The sequence below is a fragment of the Myotis nattereri genome, assembly GCF_964212035.1.
Source record: "Myotis nattereri genome assembly, chromosome: 9".
NCBI lineage: Eukaryota > Metazoa > Chordata > Mammalia > Chiroptera > Vespertilionidae > Myotis > Myotis nattereri.
In genome coordinates, this window is record NC_138084.1 from 70,090,341 (window position 1) to 70,109,915 (window position 19,575).

Consider the following 19,575-nt stretch of genomic DNA (forward strand, 5'->3'; position numbering starts at 1 on the left):
ATTTCAGATGGGCTCAGTGACCTGTTTAAACACTTCAAAAGCCCTTATGAATCTTGCACAGTGTTTCTCTTACTCAAAGGGCCATTATCCTAGGGAGCTCTATGCAGCCATGTAAGGGGCCGTTATAGAAGACTATTTAATAATATACTAGATATCTATGAAAGGGGGGGCTATATAAGGATGTAAATAAAAATATTTTTAAATAGCAGATTATAGATCATTGGTCCTTTTTTTTTCTTTTCTATATTCTTATATTTTTATATAATGGACATTACTTGGGGGCGCAACCATTCCCTTACTTCTCTGTGCAGGTACTTCCATGACTAGAGTAACTTCCCAGCCTCTCTATCTGGTCCTTACTTTCTCCTTCTCAAGGTAGATGGAGGAGTAAATCATTTGATTGGAGGGTAGTAAGGGTATGAAACTCCATGACTCATTGCTTTTTGAATGAGTGAGACCAACCAGTAGGAAACTTTAAGTACTGGTGGCATTCTCCCTACCATCTTCCTACCACCAATGATATCTGCGGCCCAGACCCAAAGCTCCCTCTGGTGATCTGTGCCAAGGTCTAGACTTGCGAGGGATGAGACTGGTGAGCCCATTTGGCGGCAGAACGAAGTCACATTCTTCCATTAACTTAACAGTAATGAAGCTGAGATTTTTCATCTCCATCTGTTTGACTCCTATGTTTGTTTGTTTTTTCAGTTTTCCCCAAACTCAAGTAGTCAAAGAAAATGTTACTTTTAAAATTGTAGGCTGCTCTGTGTGCAGATAATATTAATAGGTACCGTTTATTAAGCATCCATCTTGTCAATTGCTTTATTGCATCATCTCAGTGAATTTTTACAATAATCTTCTAAGGCTGGTTCTATTATTATCCTTGTTTTTGTAGGAAACAAAAACAAACCAAAAAACTAACATTCAGAGAGTGTAAATGCTGTTCTTCATGGAACATTTATTCTATAATTGTGGATTCAGGACTGAAGCTTCAGGGAAACCAAAAAGGGAGTTTTCTGTCTAGATTTGCTAACTTATTCACTACTGTTAGAATAGTGAAAACTGAAAGGAACAACTGTGCAAACTCTTTCCTTCTTGGAGTTTCGCGTCTCTTGTTTATTAATAAAGTCCTGTTGCCAACATCTAACATCCAAGCCAACATGTATTTGCTTGTTTAACTGAAAGCTACCACCCAAACTCACCCCAGAGCAGATGTGTGTGTGGGTGGGAGGGAACCCATCCCCATGCTAGAGAGATGATTTTCAAGGGCCTACTAGGGGCTTAAGTGACTTTAGGTGACAAAAATTCAGATATTTAACCAAGTATGTGATCAGCATTTCTCTTGGCTGAGTGAACTGCCAAGGGGAGGGGAAAAACTAAGGCATCTATTGGGGATTTGGCCAACAGACTGGAGAAACAGGAGACTATGGGAGATTTCTAAAGATTATTGCTATCTATCCAGCTGTTATTACTAAAAAAACCCCACAAAACTGATGAGTATCGCTCTAGCTGGGAGGCTGGGCAGGAGGTTGCCAGGGTTACCAGATACTAAAGTGAAAAATAGTTGCTTAGAGCCCATCATGCAACACTTTGAGAATTATTTTTACTTTAAAAGCATGATGTTTATAACCCCACAGAAATTATTCTGTATGTTTTCTAGAGCAAGCCTCAATGCCTTGCAAATTTCTCATTATAAAACCTCAATGTTAAAATGTCTCAATCGAATGCCCTGCTGTGCCACAACCCAGGGCTGAAGCGTGCCTTGGTGACGATGTCTGAGGTGGTCATTCAAGGGTCTGAGCTCAGCCTCTACGCCCTATCTACCCTCTGTTCTGGCCATCTGATCCAGTCTCAGGGTTTTGGCTTTTAGCAGATGACTCCCAAACCTACTTCTCCATCCCTGTTTTATTAATTTTCTGCCTCACATTCTCACTTTTGCTGAGTGTCTCCATAAATTGCAGGTACCTCAATCTCTTTATGTCTAAAACTGAACTGTCAATCTCTTTACAAACCATATGCTTCTTGTGTCATCAGATAGATTACTTTCAGGCACTTCTCTTAAAAACCTGCATCATCTTTGTGACTCCTTCTTTTTTTTTTTAATATATTTTATTGATTTTTTTACAGAGAGGAAGGGAGAGAGATAGAGAGCCAGAAACATCAATGAGAGAGAAACATCGATCAGCTGCCTCCTGCACACCCACCACTGGGGATGTGCCCACAACCAAGGTATATGCCCTTGACCGGAATCAAACCTGGGACCTTTCAGTCCGCAGGCCGATGCTCTATCCACCGAGCCAAACTGGCTAGGGCTGTGACTCCTTTAACCCTCATATCAAATGTGTTACCAAGTCTAGCCAACCAATATCTTTGGACTCCAACCCTCTTTGCTATTCCCACTTCCACTGCTTTAGTTCAGGTCCTCTTTGTCTTTCTCCTACATCAGCATTCCAGCACAGTGGTGTCCTTGCCACCATCCTCACTCTACTCTTCTTATTTCCTGCTGCCACAGTCATCTTACCATTGCTCCATTTCAACTACATCATTGTCATCCTCAAACCCTGTGTTGATGCCTTATTGCTTACACCTGGAGTCCAGATTCCTTAGCCTAGTAATCATAGTTGGGTCTCAGCCTTATTTACTCTTCATATGCCCTATGCCCTAGCCTGATGTTTCTCAACCTCATTTTCATTACTGTCCCCCTAAGGAGCCTTCCGAGGAATTTTTTTTTAAAGAAGTACGTGTCTATCATTTTCCTTTTTTTAAAAAATATATTTTTTATTGATTTCAGAGAGGAAGGGAGAGGGAAAGATAGAAACATCAATGATGAGAGAGAATCATTGATTGGCCAGCTCCTGCATGTCCCCTGCTGGGGATCAAGCCCGAGATCCAGCCATGTGCCCTTGACCGGAATCAAACCTGGGACACTTCAGTCCACAGGCTGCCGCTCTATCCACTGAGCCAAACCAGCTAGGGCTCAAGGATATTTTTCTTAATCACCCCTCTTACGAAATGTTAATGCCACCAATATACTAGTGTATATCTGTTTATGCATTATACACATATTTATGTTCTATACTTTATATTTAAAAGTAAGATGTTTTCACCCACCAAGAACCAATTTTTGCTTCATTAGGGGCAATATCTTCCCTATTGACAATGTATACTCTAGCAAAAACAGATCACTTAACAATTCCTGAATATGTCCTTATATTTTCTAGCTTCCAAGTGTTTGTTCACTTTGGCTAATAGTCAGAGGAGTTGAAAGACTATGAGAAGATTCCTGGCGTGTAAAGCTGCCTTGCCTGGGATTGACTCACACGTCTCCTCTCAGCACCCTCCATTCTTCTGTTGAAAGCTGACCTTTGCTGTTGCAACCCAAATACCCTGTCCTCCTCCCTCTCATCCACTCAGCAGGAACCAGCTTCTTTCTGTGCCCCAGTAGAACCTTCTTTATGTCTCTATTGTGTTCTTCTTTGCAGTGTAGTGATTTTGCTTTTTGTGCTATCTCCCCTACTGTACTATAAACTTCCTAAATACAAGGACTAACTTCTTCACGGTGTACAATGCCTGCAAACAGTAGGCACCAGTATACATTAGTTAAACTCAATTCACTGATACCCCGGGGACAGGAACAAGATAAAAGTCTACCAGTGCTCACATTACAAAGTCCTACACACATGCTGAATAAATGAACACACTAATGAATGGGGATTGGGGGAAATGCACATTCCTAAACCAACATCACTAACACAGAGACTATGTATAAAGGAATGTGAGTGTTGTACAACATTGGTGAACTGAATTGATTCCTGCTGCAGAGGAATAACAAACACCCACTGAAAATTATTTGAATGGCTACCTGCCTACATATGTCTTAAACAATGATGCTCAAGGTGAGTAGAGGACCCAGGGGCCAAAACATAAGTAGCCATTTTTGACACCATGATTTTGTGACATCACCACTACATAAAAAGTGACCAAACTGAGGCCTTGGGCAGGGAAGTTGATCTGACCAAGTTTATTTTTGTGTGGAGAGTGAAGCAAAAGAAACAACATTTTCTGGAAAAGACTTGATAATTTTAAAATATCAATATGAATATGTTTAGAAAGTGCCATCATATCTTTGAATACTACTTTCTAAGAAAACCTGTTTCTGTGGTTTCATAGGATTACATTTGGCTTTAGTTAGAGGATTAGGTATTTGAAAGTTGGACTTGTATTACTTCTCTTATTAAGACAATAAAATCTTTTTTTAAAAAAGTTTTATTGAGGGCAAATTTCTCAGTCTTTTTACTGGTTGATGCTTTTTGGACTTTGTTGTTGTTAATCCTCGTCTGAGGATATATTTTCCATTGATTTTTAGAGAGTGAAAAGGAGGGAGAGAGGGAAGGGGGGAAGGAGGGAAGGAGGGGAGGAAGGAAGGAGGGAGATAAGTCCATGTGAGAGAGATATGTGGGTCCCCTACAGGGATCAAGCCCAGAAACCTGGGGTGCATGGGAGGACGCCCAACCAACTGAGCCACACCAGCCAGGGCTAAGATCAAATCCTACAGAAAGCTACAAACAGGTGCTTCCTATTATTCTTTGCCTCAGGGCTTTCTCCTTAAATGCCATAAACAGTTTTATGTTGTTTCTTTCCTAAAATCTGAAAATGACTTTTGTGGGACAATCGGATGGGGTGGGGGAGGGGAGTTGGGGATCTGAAGGATGAGAGGCTTGGCAAAAAATAATTTATTTCCAAGGATGCTTTAAATTCAGCCCTTGGGACTAGTCTGCTCACAGCGACATATAAAGTGTTCAGCCCTTTCCTGCCTTTCAAATAGGGTAACTAATCTTCCTTCAGCCCCTTTAAGAAGCCTACAGGCGATTCTACTTCCAATGGGCCCTTTCCTGAAAAGGAAGCTTCGCGGCGAACCTCTTTCCTTTGCCCTCCTATTAATCCTGCTCAAGTTCTGAAAGCAAACAGCAACAGCCAAAACAAATACTGTGGAGCCAACACTTAAGCCTCAGCCTCACTTAGCAGCAGAAGTAAGTAGGTTTGTTGGTTTAGCAAACAGGATAGGAGGTGGAGGGGTGGGGAGGGGATGAGAAGGGGCCCGCCCCTCGGGAGCGGGATTGGTTCCCTCTCTCCCTTTAGCCGTTCATCTGGCACCGCGGCTGGGTAGGTGGAGACAAACTTGTCGTTCAGGTGGTGTCAAAATGAGCCCCGTAGGTGTGGGCTGTTCCCTAAGTTTGTGGTTTTAGATTTTCAAAGGGACAGACTTATTGGCTATGGGGCCCAGTCTTCTGTAGCTCGAAAGATGTCATCGTAACAGGAGGCGCCAAGGAGCTTAAGGGTAATTCACGCACGACCCAGAGAAAATGACGAACGTTCCTCGGGGGTTTGATTTTAGTTTCCTAAATGACGACGAAGCCAGGAAGATCCTTCAGGTGCTGGAAAGAAATGAGGAGCTGCAGAGGGCAGAGAAGGACAGAATCAGGTACAAAGCCGATGCGTTCTCTTTTTCCCTGGACCTGCGTCCCGCGGCGGCCGGGGCGTGGGGGAGGGAGGCGCGGAGCTTCCCGGGACACCTGTCTGGGGTCCTCAGGCGCGCAGCATCCCCCGGTGCGCTCCGGCCGGGGCACATCTGCAGTGAGGTTTTCCCTTAAGGACTTTGGGGTGCCTGGATGGTGCTCTCTCGGCACAGACGGGCTCGGGTCCCGCGGGGTGGGGAGCGCCCCTGCCCTCGCCTGGCTGGCGCCTCGTACTCGGGGCGCTTCTCTCCGAGTGGGTCCAGCGCCGCTGCCCCGCCTCCGCCAGGACCCGGGGGTGGGACCCGCCACTGGGGTCCCGCCGGTGGGACTCTGGCGCCTCGCTCGGCTGCCTCCCGTCCGTCTCAGGACGGGGCCGGGGAGACGGTGAAATGGGACAAGGGCGCTGCGCCGCGTGGAGCGGAATCCCGGCCGCACGCACCCAGGTGCTTTCACAGCTCCCCACCCAACACTCTCTCGGTCGCAGAAACACCTTTCCCCGCCCCACGCAGACGGTCAGCGGGGCCAGGGAGGGCTGACCTCTCACCGGAGGCGAAATGATTCCCCACCCCGAGGGCTGGAGCTCCGGGAACTTGCCAAACTGTCCGGAGTGAACCGGGCTGGGGCTGGGATGCGCGAGTAGGCTGGGATGGGTGGGGCTCCTTGCTGGTGGTGCTATGGGGAAGTTGCCCGGGAATTTCACCCTTGACCTTACTATGCGGTGCTGGAGGTGAGGGAATGAAATCGAGAGTTTACAACCTGGGAGGTAAATTAACCAGTTTTTCTGTTGGGGAAGTGTGGGTTAAATCCTGGAATTGGTGCGGGAATAGACCACCCAAAGCCTGCTCAGTTGACTGTGGAAAGGAATTCGCTCTCAGCCCAAAAAGCATGTGGCATCGACTGGGATTTGGAAAGCTGCTTTGTTTGTGAGTGATGTTTGTTGTTGTTGGTGGTGGTGATGTGAGTTCTAGATTTCCACCTCTTATCAATTATCTCACTGCCCATCTGCCCTACCCCCAGTTAAAAACCTCCAAAGATCCTCTTCACATAGGGAAACCCTAGCTGGTCTTTGTTGTAAAAACAATTAGAATACCCTGGGCCCAATGCCCCATCTTTTCTTTTCCACTGGCTCCTGTGGGGATAAATGAATAGTTGAAGTTTGAAGATGTGTTTTTCACACCATCATACTCTGCCTTTCAAAAAATACACCCACCCCATCATTTCCTCAGACAGTGTTTAAGTGTGTCCTCATGAACACAGTTTGTCCACACCCACACACCCACGTGCATGTACCTACACATGTGGACGTGCACTATACACAGGCGCACCCAACCTTGAAAAGAACTTTAGAACTGCGTGCAGTTTGTCTTCAACACATAGTCCGAAAGCAATAAGAAAGTGTTGTTGCTCTCAGTGTGTGTTCTTGGAAGTGTTTCTTGTCTCTGCAGAGGATGGGGCTTAAGTTATCCAGTGCTATGTATTCGGGGAAATTGAGGGGAGAATTGGGAACTATCGGGAGGGAGGGGAGCTTCCATTTTGGATATTACCAATGTGGCTTCTCATGAACTATATAGTCTTAGAAACAGTAATGTTGCCCTGGCCCAGGTGGCTCAGGTGGTTGAGTGTCGTCTGATGCACTGAAAGGTCATTGGTTGGATTCCTCCTGGTCAGGGCATATACCTGGGTTTTGGGCTCCATCCCCAATAGGGGCGTGCAGAAAGCAGCCAATCAATGTTTCTCTTTCACATCGATGTTTCTCTCTCTCTCTCTCCCTTCCTATCTCTCTAAAATCAATAAAAACATATTTTTGAAGAAATAGTAATATTCTTTATTTTAATTTTGATTCAACGGAATTTTGACTTTCTATAGTTGACCTGATGCTTGCCTTGTGTTTACTCTACAGCAGGTTTTGGTGGTCATGTCAGCTGACTTCAGTGGGAACTGCAACTACCCATCAGTGGCAAAGGCCATGGGCTAAGCAGGAAGGCCTCAGCAGGAAGGCTAAAACACATTTGCTGATTTCATGGCACTCCTATCCTAACTGGAACATCAATAGAAAAATTAATACCTTTAACTATTAAAGTATTAAAAGTAATTACCCCAAATTTTAAAAATATAAAATATATTTTATATTAAATATGTATATGTATATATAAATACATTAAATATAAAAAATTTAAGGAAAGTAGGCACTTGGGCGAAATGCTCAAGGCAATTATATCTAGTGCATTCTTTTCCCTGGATCCCACTACCAAATACCTGTCGCTGGATAGCAGTCGCAGTGGGATTGTTCTGCCTTCCGACCCATGTGCATCGGTTTTAATAGCAGGTACTGGCATGCAGAGAAGGCCTGAGATAACGTGTCAACTTGGCCGCCTCTTCTGCTTATTTTCCTGATATGTATGATCATCATATTTTCCAAATCAAAAGTCAGAACATGTGACTTATAATTCAAGATTATTATTTGAGACTCTGGGAGGCCTTTTTACTACATTGAAAAACAGTCTCAAAATCTCTTGGCTAGGATAATAAGGGACCAAATGAGGACGTTTGGGAAGTTTGCTGGTTGGGGGACAGCTGATGATTTCAGTTACCCATAGCTGTGCTAGGCTTGAGGAGTCTACAAGACAACCAGGAAAAAACATTTTGTAGAACTACAGTGTCACGCAGGGCCAGAGATATCCAGAGATGAATGTTAAAGGAGTGAGAATAGTTGAGTTCAAGCAGAGACGGCAGACAGCCCCATTTAAGAAAGGATCCTGAACACACAGTACTTTCCCCTCTTCTCTCCTCATTGGTCCCGGACCTCATCTGTCTCCAGCTTCCTAGGAAAATATTTGCATTAAATATTATAATGTTTTTAATATATCAAGTTTATTCAAATTTTTAAGAAAAAACACCAAGATTCAAAATGATAGGCAAAGGTAGAAACAAATCATTCATGCTAGAAGATATCCAAACAGTAAACAAAAATACTACAGGAAAACATTCACCCTCACAGTAATGAAGAAATGAAAATGGAAGTAACTACAAGATACCATGTTGCACCTTTAAAAATAACATAAAAAACTAGTGTGGGGTTGCAGTGAAATGGATAGATTCAGTGTATTGTTAGTGGCGTTGTAAATTGAATACAATCCTTTTGGTGAGCTGTAAAGCGATACCTGTACATAATGCCTTACCCTTGACCCAGTCGTCCAATTCTTGGATATTTTTCATTAGTAGGAGATTAGGGAGGAGAAAATGGCCACACCAACATTTATTCAGGGCTTCCTTCTTATATAATAATAGTAATTACTACGATAAAAAATAACAGTATTTATTGGTCTCTTACTGTATACTAGGCACAGTACTAAACATGCTATCTATATTTAATTAATCCTCCAAATAACCTCATTAGGTACACACTTTAACTTTCATTTCACAGAGAAGGAAACAACTTACAAAGATTGAGTATCTTGTCCAAGTTAAGCGAGAGAGCCAGAATATAATTCCAGACCAATCTCAAAACTGTTTTACCCATCAGCATTGAATAATCCCCACAATCTTCCCTTGGGGTGAGTGTTATTAATTAATGGCTTTGTGTAGAAGGAAACTGGAAGTTAGCAAGGTTAAGGAACTTGCCCAAGGTCACATAGTTCATAAGTGGCAGAGCTAGATTTGGAACTCAAATCTGTTTGGCTTCAAAGCCTATATTTTTCCACTATACCATATTTTTTCCTGAGGAAATAATTTAGTAGAGGAAAAACAAGAAAATATAGTCTCAGATATTTATTGCAGTATTTCCTGTAATAGCAATATAGTTGGAAATTTCAAATCTAAATGTCCAATAGAGCATAGTCCTTACAAAGGACAACTGTGAGATAATTACTATATCTCACCCGGAGTGATATTATAGTTCTATATTCCTGACTACCTTGGTTGTTATTTAGCTACCTCAAGCTTATCGTATATAAAACTGTGGGGAAGATGCAAATGTGGCCTTGTTTTGTGAAAAAGCAGAACAAAAAATAGCGCCAATGCTATCATTGCACTTTCTTCAGGACATCTGTGCATGTGCTCAGCAACTGGAAGAAAATGAGCAAAAACCTGTGCCTTTTGATCAGCCGTGGGCAAACTACGGCCCGCGGGCCGGATCCGGCCCGTTTGAAATGAATAAAACTAAAAAAAGAAGACCGTACCCTTTTATGTAATGATGTTTACTTTGAATTTATATTAGTTCACACAAACACTCCATCCATGCTTTTGTTCCGGCCCTCCGGTCCAGTTTAAGAACCCATTGTGGCCCTCGAGTCAAAAAGTTTGCCCACCCCTGCTTTTGATGAATCTCTAGGACTTGATGCAGCTTCTGGCACATGGTGAACATTCAGTAAATGTTTGCTTTTTAAAAAATATGCTTTTATTGATTTTAGAGAGAGAGGAAGGGACAGAAAGAGAAATATCTGATCGGTTGCCTCCCACATTCCCTGACCAGAGGCACACACTCCGGCCAGGGACACACACCCTACCAGACAACTGAATCCACCTGGGCATATGCCCTGCCCAGGAATTGAACTGGAAACCTCTCAGTGCATGGGGCGATGCTTAACCAACTGAGCCACACTGGCCTGGGCCATTCAGTAAATGTTTACGAAAAGCATGGGCTTGCCCTGACAGCTGGGAGAGCCTGTCTCCTGTCCTCAAGCCCAGCACTGCCAAGATGGAAAGTCAGGCCTGAGGGAGAGGAGGCCTGCAGGCCAGGCAGGGGTTCATGCTGGGCACAGGCCACCTTGGAGGCTCTGGGAAGGCAGATGAGGGGAGGGCTTAGGATTTCATGGCTTAGAGGACAGGGGACACCAGGGACAACCAAGGAGCTTGCCTTATAATAGGCCTCCAATAAACACTTAGAGGAATTAGTGACTTGCACTGGCTGAAGTCAAAGGCTCCTGCAGTCCCTCACTTCTCTCCCCACTTCTGACTCTGTTTTGCCTTCCTGTACATTTCAAACATCCTCTGCCCAACCACACAAGATTTCTCCTTCCTTGGAACCCTGTCATGCGCTATAATCTCTGTGTTACATTTATTCTCTTGTGTGAGTGTAAGATTCGTGCTACAGAAATATTCTCAGAGCCAGTTAAGGAGATAGAAATTGCCATTTAAAATCCAACCTGACAGTTCCACTTCTTGTTGGATTGTGGACAGGATTTTTTCCTGGAGGTATTCACCTGGGCGTGACTTCTCAGGCCTTACCCAGACTGTGGTTCTAGCCATCGTGAAGAAAAATGGCTGAGAATTTGAATCCCTATTTATCGATTCTGAAAAGTGTCTTACTTTCTACAAGTCTTTGGAAAACACAACTACCTACCTATCACCCCCACTCCCACCCACCCACATCCCATAAATGTAACTGATATGGAAAGTACCAAGAGATTATATCAGCTCACAGAAGAGATATCAATATGTCAAAAACGTTTAAGTATAAGATGTTACAGAGCCTGGTGTAGTCCCGTTGAAAAATGGCATGCCCAGATTTGGCCTATCTTGCTCAATGGCAGGATTGCAGCCCAGGAGGGTTTCCCGGAACTTAGTTGTCTGTGAATGATTTCACTGGTGTCCCTGAGCTGTGGCGCAGTCCTCAGAGGGACTGCAGAACCAAAGCGGTGAAGTGGGTGGAAGCTGGTGGAAGCTGCCGCGTCCTAGAGGGATTGGAAGCCAGGTGCTCAGGTCTCCCGTCTCTCCTAAGCTTCCCGCCTGCTCCCTCCGCTCCCAGCCTGTGACTCTGCCTCTGGCTGAGAGACAGACTTTCAGGAAACATCAGATGCCAGACCCTGTGAGGGTACAGCAGAGAAAAAAGAAATGGATTCTGCCCCGATGGCTTCGCGCTGTGGTTGGTGGTAAATCCTGCAAGGTGAAGGTGTCCTTATCAATGTAGCTTCTCCTCCAGTAGCCCTGTGTGGCCTGGGGAGGGGGGGCCCTGAGAACTGCCTGGGAGTCACAGGAGTGCCCTGGAGGCTTGAGTGTACCTAATGTAACAAGGTCTGAGACGAACATGGATCTCTGGGGTGTCTGCATTTTCTAGTAATATCCAATTTAGTCAATTCCTTTAAACCAAGGGGAGATCTTTCTCTCAGACACCTTCGCCTGCCTACTTACTCCTGTGGGTTGGTCTCCGTGGGCAATACACATGGAAACTACTAGATCACAGTTCCATATCCCAGAGTTGGAGAGAGTGTCCTTGTTAAGCTTTGTGACATTATAACTCTCTTAGCTTTTTTTCTATTTTCTTTTATCCTCTTTGTAATCTGATAAAGCAGGTATTTTTACCTTTTTGTAAAGCTAATAACAACAGTAATAATAGCTAATACTTATTGACACTTGGCTCTGTTAAACTCTTCAAATGCATTATCTCATTTAATTCACAACAGCCTAATGAGTTAAGGAATTTTTTTTTTTTTTTTTTAAATCTCCATTCTACAGAGGAAGCTTAGAGAGGATAAGCTACTTGACTGAGATAATATTGCTAGGAAACCCTGGCCAGGTAGCTCAGTTCAAGCATCGTCCCAATGCCAAGGTTGTGGGTTTAATCCCTGTCTAGGGCACATACAAGAATCAGCCAGTGAATGCATAAATAAGTGGAACAGCAACTCAATGTTTCTCTCTCACACTCTCTCTTCTCCCCCTACGCCGCCCCCCCCAATCAATTTTTAAAAAGCTGCCAGGAAGTATTGGATCTGTGAACTCCATGTGCACTTAATCCCTGTGCTGTACTGCCTCCCACAATGAAGTATGAAGAAGTTAAAGTGATCACCCCACAACTTGTAACAGAGCCAACCCTGACCTCTTCTCACTACAAAACTCTTGCTATTTCTACTGACCATGAGCTAATTTTTTAAATGCTGACCATTTCTTTTGACAATAAAGAAATGCAAGATGTTTGCCTTTTTAACTTTCACACATACTTTTGAAATAATTTGTTTTTAAAACATACTTGAGTGTTTTGCTGCCCTTTTCTTTATAGTGTTTTAGTAACATTAAGGTAGTCATGGCTAGGTTGGTTTCTGTACATTGATTGTGGTCAAGGGTTGTAAGGGATGGAGAGCCTAGTCGTACTCAATTCCTAATTAAATGGACCTTAACTTCGGTAAGGGAATACAAAGGAAATGAAAGATCTGGAGAAACCACATGAAGGACAAAGAAGTTCAGGCGAAGGTTAGTCAGAAATATTTTTCCTCCTGTTAGCATACTTGGGCCTTGAAACAGAGACAGCTAGCTGAGAGCTTTGCTAAGGCGATTCGAGTCTGTTTTGCTGCAGTTAGTTATCTGCACAGACTGTGATATTTGAGAGCCGTAGGCTCACCTTCCTCTCCTTCTCAGGAATGTTTCCTTATTGGCATTGCCAGTGGCGCTATTTAAAGGCTGGATTTAAAATATCACCTTAGCATATCACAGGAGCCAGCTTCCTCATTCCACTGTGTTAGACTTTCTAATAACGAAAGAGGAAAGTGGGCTGCAAGGACCAAACTCCCCAAAGAAATGGGGTGTTTTACATTTATATCCAATTAGCCTTGGTCTCAACTTTAAAACAACGCATTGCACATCAGCTGAAGGGAGCCAGGGGTGGGGGTGGGGGTCGGGGGGGGGGGGGGAGGCTGTTGGGAGGGATGGTCACCTGGCAAGCTCTGCTCTGCTCTCCAGGTCGGTTCTCAGGAGTCAGGGAGGCCAGCCTCCCTCGCAGACACTTGGGAAGAGACCGTTCCAGGCATGTCTCCCAGCTTCTGGTAGTTCCTCGGCAGTGGCAGCATAACTCCAGTCTTTACATAACACTCTCCCTGCGTGGGTGTCTGTCTCTGTGTCCGAATTTTCCCTTTTTTGTAAGGACATCAGTCATATTGGATTAGAGCCCATCCTAAAAACCTCGTTTTAAGTTGATTACCTCTGTAAAGACCCGGTCTCCAAATAAGTTCATATTCTGAGGTACTGGGAGTTAGGAGATTATATATATATATATATATATATATATATATATATATATATATATATACACACACACACACACACACACACACACACATTTTTGGAGGATACAATTTAACCCTTAAGAGCAAGGCTGGTTCAATATTTTAAAATAAATTACTGTAAACTGTTATATCAACTGTCTACAGTAAAGCAGAAAAACACATGATCACAATAATTAATGCAAAAAAAGCGCTTGACAGCCCTTGGCCAGTTTGGATCAGTGGAAAGAGCATTGGCCCACGGACTGAAGGGGCCCGTGTTCGATTGCAGTCAAGGGCAGGGCACATACCTCAGTTGCAGGCTCAATCCCTGGCCCTGGTTGGGGCATGTGCGGGAGGCAACCAATTAATGTGTTTCTCTCACATCAATGTTTCTCTCTCTCTGTCTCTCCCCCTCCCTTCCACTTTCTGTAAATATCAACGGAAAAATATACTCAGGTGAGGATTAACAACAACAAAAAAAGCACTTGACAGAATTGGACATGCATTCATTATTTAAAAAATCTCAGCAAGGCCCTGGCCAGTGTGGCTCAGTGGTTGAGTGTCAACCTATGAACCAGGAGGTCAAGGTTCAATTCCCAGTCAGGGCACATGCCCAGGTTTCTGGCTAAATCCCCAGTGTGGGGCGTGCAGGAGGCAGCTGATCAATGATTCTCTCTCATTGTTGATGTTTCTATCTCTCTCTCCCTCTCCCTTCTTCTCTCAAATCAATAAAAAAAAATTTTAAAAAAAGAAGGAAAGACAATCCCCCAAGAAAATCTACCGAAAAGAATAAGTCCCAGAACTAGTAAGCGAATTTAGCAAAGTGGTAGAATACAAAATCAATATACCAAAATCTACTGTGTTTCCATATACTAGCTATGAACAATTAGAAATCTGAATTTAAAATTTTTATGAAAAAACAAAGGAACTGAATAGGCAAAATAATTTTGAGAAAGAGTAAAATTGGAAGAATTATGTGACTTGATTTTAAGACTTTCTATAAAGTCAATTTAGCATGGTATTTGTGAAGGGAAAGACATATAAATTAATGGAACAGAATTTAGTCCAGAAATAGACCCCCAAAATATCTCCAATTGATTTTTTTTACAAAGGTACACAGGCAATTCAATTAAGGGTAGTTTTTTAACAAGGAGGCACAAGGCTAGAAACATTTTCATCACCCTAAAATAAAACCCATTAAACAGTGCCTCTCCATTCCCACCTCCCTTCAGTTGCTGGTTACCACCAATCTGCTTTCTGTCTCTACAGATTTACCTATTCTGGATGTTTCATTTAAATAGATATGGAACCTTTTTGTGTCTGCTTTCCTTAGCATAATGCTTTTGAGGTTTATCTACCTTGTAGTGTGGATCCGTACTTCCTTTCTTTTTATGACTGAGTAATATTCCATTGTGTGTAGGTACCACAGTTTGCTTATCCACTCTTCTGTTGGTGAGCATTTGGGTTGTTTTCACCTGTTTGCTGTTGTGAATAGTGATGCTATGAACATTCATCTATAAGGATTGTTTGGGCTTCTTTTGGGTACATACCCAGGAGTGGAATTACTATGACATTCAGTAATTCTGCGTTTAACTTTTTAGGAACATTAAACTATTTTCATCCACATTCACTTTATACAGTGTATATTTTTATTTATGTAACATCTAACATAAAAATAACCTTTCCAAATTGACTCCTAGTCAGCATAATTTTGTGGCTGCATACTATTCTCTTGCATATATTTTATAATTTAATTAACCATTCCAGTATTTTAGCCATCTTGATTTTTTTTATTGGTATGCTAAATAATCTGTGACAAACCTTTGTGCTTACATTCTTAATTCAACTGAAATTGTCTCCTTAGGGTAAATTCCATAAAGTCAAATCGTTAGTTTATAATGTAAATATTTTCTAAGTTCTTGTTGCATGTTACCAAATTGCTTTCCGAAATTGTTCTACCAAATGGCACCTTGACTGGCAATGTGGGAAGCCTCTATTTTGCCACACCCTTCTCAGCACTTGATGGTTTTATTATGTTTTTAAAATCTAATTTTGTAGGTTAAAGAAAAAAGATTCTTATACTGGTTTAATTTCTAAAAATGTTTATAATGACCTTAAACTTCTTGATGTGTTTACTACTCATTTACATTTCATGATTTATGAATTGTCTATTCATAGCTTTGCCCATTTATGTTTGAAGATTTGTATTTGGGTTGCTTCTTGTCACGAATAACAGATCAAACCATGGCTTCTACAAACTGGGGATAAACTTTTCTGACATAAAAAGACATCTGGAAGTATGCAATTGCAGGCTGGTGTAGTGTGTAGGATGTCAATCAGCATGGCGTATTGGCAATGCAAGATGTCTGCAACGCCTCCAAACAGCACATCCACGTTCACGGCAACAAGAAAGGGGACAGGATTGAGCCAACTGCCTCTGTCCCTTTTATTACTGAAGTAATAGCTTCTCCAGAGGCCATCCCAATAGATGTCCCCTCACATTTCACTGACCAGAACCAGGTCTTCAGGTCACCCTTCACTGCAAGGGAATTGAGCCAAAAAGGATTCAAATGCTAAGCTTAGACCAATCATGACCCATCCCCTGGGAATGAACACTTTGTTGCTCACAACAAAACTAGAAAGGAGGAGGCACCTGGAGGGCATGGATTCTAGAAGGCAACCAACACTGATACAGAGTCTCAGTGTGGGTTTGGGCTTTTTTCTGCCGGACCAGTGTGGCTCAATGGTTGAGCATCGACCCACAAACCAGAAGGTCACGTTTGATTCCCAGTCAGGGCACATGCTCGGGCTGTGGGCTCGATTCCCAGGAGGCAGCTGAACAATGATTCTCAGCATTGATGTTTCTCTCTCTCCCCGTCCCTTGCTCTCTCTCAAATCAACACAAGCATATGAAAGCTCTTTAGGAGCTCATTGTCGGTGTAGTAATCAGGGTCCCACCATGAACACAGAAACTACTCGCTATGTAAAACAGAATGTAGTGCAGGGAATCGGTTACACGGTGATAAAAAGAGGCAGAGAAACCAACTGGGACAGTGAGGAAACGAGAGATTGGCAGCAGCAGGAGGCCCGGAGGCAGTGCTGCGCTGGTAACTGGCTCTCCCCGAGGAAAAAAGCCCTGATTTTAGCATGGGCCAATTTGATGCTAGCAACAGTTTAACAACCAGCTTGCCAAATTCCTAAATATTTACCAGCCTGCTCTTGTGAGTCAGTACAAGCCAGCTCTAGCACTCCACCCGCTGGAAAGGAAAAGGGAGCAGGTGGTGTTACCCACGCCCACAGGCCAGAATCCCCCAGGAGAAACTGGGACCGTGGCAGGCCCGCTTGGGGATTTGGAGAGACAATCACCAACTACCAAGAAGTCCTCCATGAGACAGGAGGAGGAGAAACAGTCTGACTTTTCCCTTCTTCTCGCCCACAAATCTCCTGACCGTGCCCGGCTGGAGCCGGCTGGAAGCAGCCGACCAGTAGTGAGAGCCTGGGAAATGCGGCTTGTAGGGCTGTCTCCCAGCTGCACAGAGCAGAGCCGGGGAGAGACTATTGCTGTCCTCCTCCTTTCTCTTCCACCCCTGTTGTCTTTTCCTGTCGTCCTTTAGATTCTGCATTTTCTCACTGCCTTGTATTGCTAAGGCTTTGCTTCCCTGTCAGAAAATTCTCAAAAGGGGAATTTTCCTTCCCTTTATTCTATACTGCGGGTCATGCCTGTTCTGTGCCCTTCTGTGGGTTCTCTCTTGCTTCTGCACCTTTTGGGAGTTGCTCTGTTCTGCTCTTCCCTTCTTTGTGCTACTGCTTCTGCCACCTGGGTATTGCGCTATGCAGTCTCCGGCATGCTCGGGTGAGTCGGCGTTTTGTGTGGAGACGGGGAGTCTCACTCAGCGCACCAGTGGCAGAGAGGGCTTTGCAGAAAGGTTGCTCATGGACTGAAACTGGAATTTGACGAACTCGGGGAACCAAGATGGCTTTAGGGACCAGCTACCCACTCTGCTTGCATGCCACAGCCCGCACCATCCTTCCAGGATGCCTTCAATTCCCTCTCCTGATGAGGCTGAATTCTTTAACTGGCCGATGCATTCCTCATTAGCTGGTCCAGATTCCGAAGCCCATGGCTGTCCACGACAGGTCACCTGATGCATCTCTAGCCAACCTGTGGATGGGCTGCCCTCCAGTCAGGCATCCAGTCTGTAGCACGGGCCCGGGGAAAAGCTTAGTGCTGGGTTTTCTCAGCAGGGGCTATCGGCCATCCAGTTCACCTCAGAGTGATGTCATGTTGGCATGGCAGGCACTGGGATTTACCTGCCCAGAGAGGGGGTGCACTTGCTTTCACTCTCCTCACTCTGCCTCTCCTCTCTCTCTGCCCACCTGGGCACTAACATCCATTTGTTGTGTCTTCCTGCCTCTTGTGATGGCAGGTCTTGGCCCACAGACTCTAACACAGAGATTCTCAACCCTGGTTGAAATGACAACTGTCTGGGGAATTTAAGAAACTACCAACGCCAGGCCCATGGACACTCTGGCTTAATTGGTCTGTGATCGGGTTGGGCATAGGTGGGGTTTTTCTTTTTTGGTGGGGAGGGAGTTCGTTGTTAATCCTGACCTGAGGATATTTTCCCATTGCATTTTAAAATTTATTTTTGTTTATTTGTTTTTGTTGTGTTGTTGTTGTTAATCCTCACCCCAAGATAGTTTTCCATTGATTTTTAGAGAGTGGAAGGGAGGGAGGGAGGGAAGGAGAGAGAGAGAGAGAGAGAGAGAGAGAGAGAGAGAGAGAGAGAGAAAGAAACATCGATGTGAGAGAGAAACACATTGATTGGTTGTGCCCCGACCAGGACCGGGGATTGAGCCTACAACTGAGGTACATGTCCTTGACTGGAATCGAACCCAGGACTTTTCAGTCTCAGGCTGATCCACTGAGCCAAACCAGCTAGGGCTTCATTGCTTTTAGATAGAGCAGAAGGGGGGGGGGGGGGGGGCGGGGAGGGAGAGAGAGCACCCCCATCAGGGCAGGGAATGAACCTGCAACCCAGGTATGTACCCTAGACCAGGAATCAAACCCATGTCCCTTTGGTACCTGGGCTGATGCTCTAACCACTGCTCAGGGCCAGGGCAGGCATGGGTATTTTTTATAAGCTCCCCGGATGACTCTAAAATGCAGCAGGAATCCCATCTTGGCTGCCTGGGCACTGGCTTCACCTGTCACATCTTTCCCACACTCCTCACCTTTCCATGAGTTGCACTGTTGATTTCTCAGGAAACTCTGTTGTTTGGGAAGGGAAAGCCTGGAGACCTAGCAAAGAACAGTCAAGAGGGTCATAACTGACATCAGTGTAGTAAACCTTGTTTCTAGAACTTTCCCACTTTAAAAGTGCTTGATAGTGAAAGGAGTTTAGAAACAGGAAAGGCAGTTTTAGAGAAGGGGAGTCCACGGGAGAGGAATGCATAGGTGATGGGAGGAGATGGCTCCAGACGAGGATGTTTATCTCACAAGAGGAGGGGGGAGCACTGAGTGGGTTCTGAAGCTTTAAAACTTGGAAACTGATACCATGTAAGGAACAAGGGGAAAGTGACCAATTGGGAAAACACAGGGAACATAAATTAAGGAAGGGACCAATTAGAAAGTGTCATGTTCAGACAAAGAGGCTAACAGCATTCATAAACCCTTAGACAAAGAGACTTGAGGGAGTAGGTTTTTCCCATCTGCGGAGCCCTTCCCCAGGGGGGTTTGTATATGCTTACAATAAACTTCCACACTTTGCTTAAAATCTTTTCGTCCACGAATTTTATTCTTCAAACTTCATAGGACAAGAAACCGCAAGGAGAGTCCGAGAGCTTGGGAGTCCACGTATCAATAGGATCAAAAGGTCCTTCTGTCCCTGGAAGAATTGCTTTTTACTTTTCATTGTTTTTATTTTGTTTTACTGCCCACTAAGTGTGGCTTACACAGAAACACAAGTACTGTAATAGCCATGAGCTGGTTAGATCCTGGTCTGTGAACTCACTTCCTTGAACCCGACTCTAGTCATGGGTTCTTCACACTGGTGGTTGAGTGGTTATGTTCAATGGGGGAAAACGGG

The 19,575-nt window shown here is 44.1% G+C and overlaps 1 protein-coding gene across 1 annotated transcript in view; it reads left to right on the top strand.

The window, feature by feature from the left end:
- Window positions 1–5,197: 5,197 nt before the first annotated feature.
- Window positions 5,198–19,575, top strand: part of EXPH5 (exophilin 5) — a 72,997-nt gene continuing 58,619 nt past the window's right edge. The window contains exon 1 of the mRNA XM_081098780.1: window positions 5,198–5,479. Within this exon, the coding sequence (XP_080954906.1) occupies window positions 5,361–5,479 (119 nt within the window). The 5' untranslated portion in view covers window positions 5,198–5,360. The remainder of the gene's footprint in view (window positions 5,480–19,575) is intronic.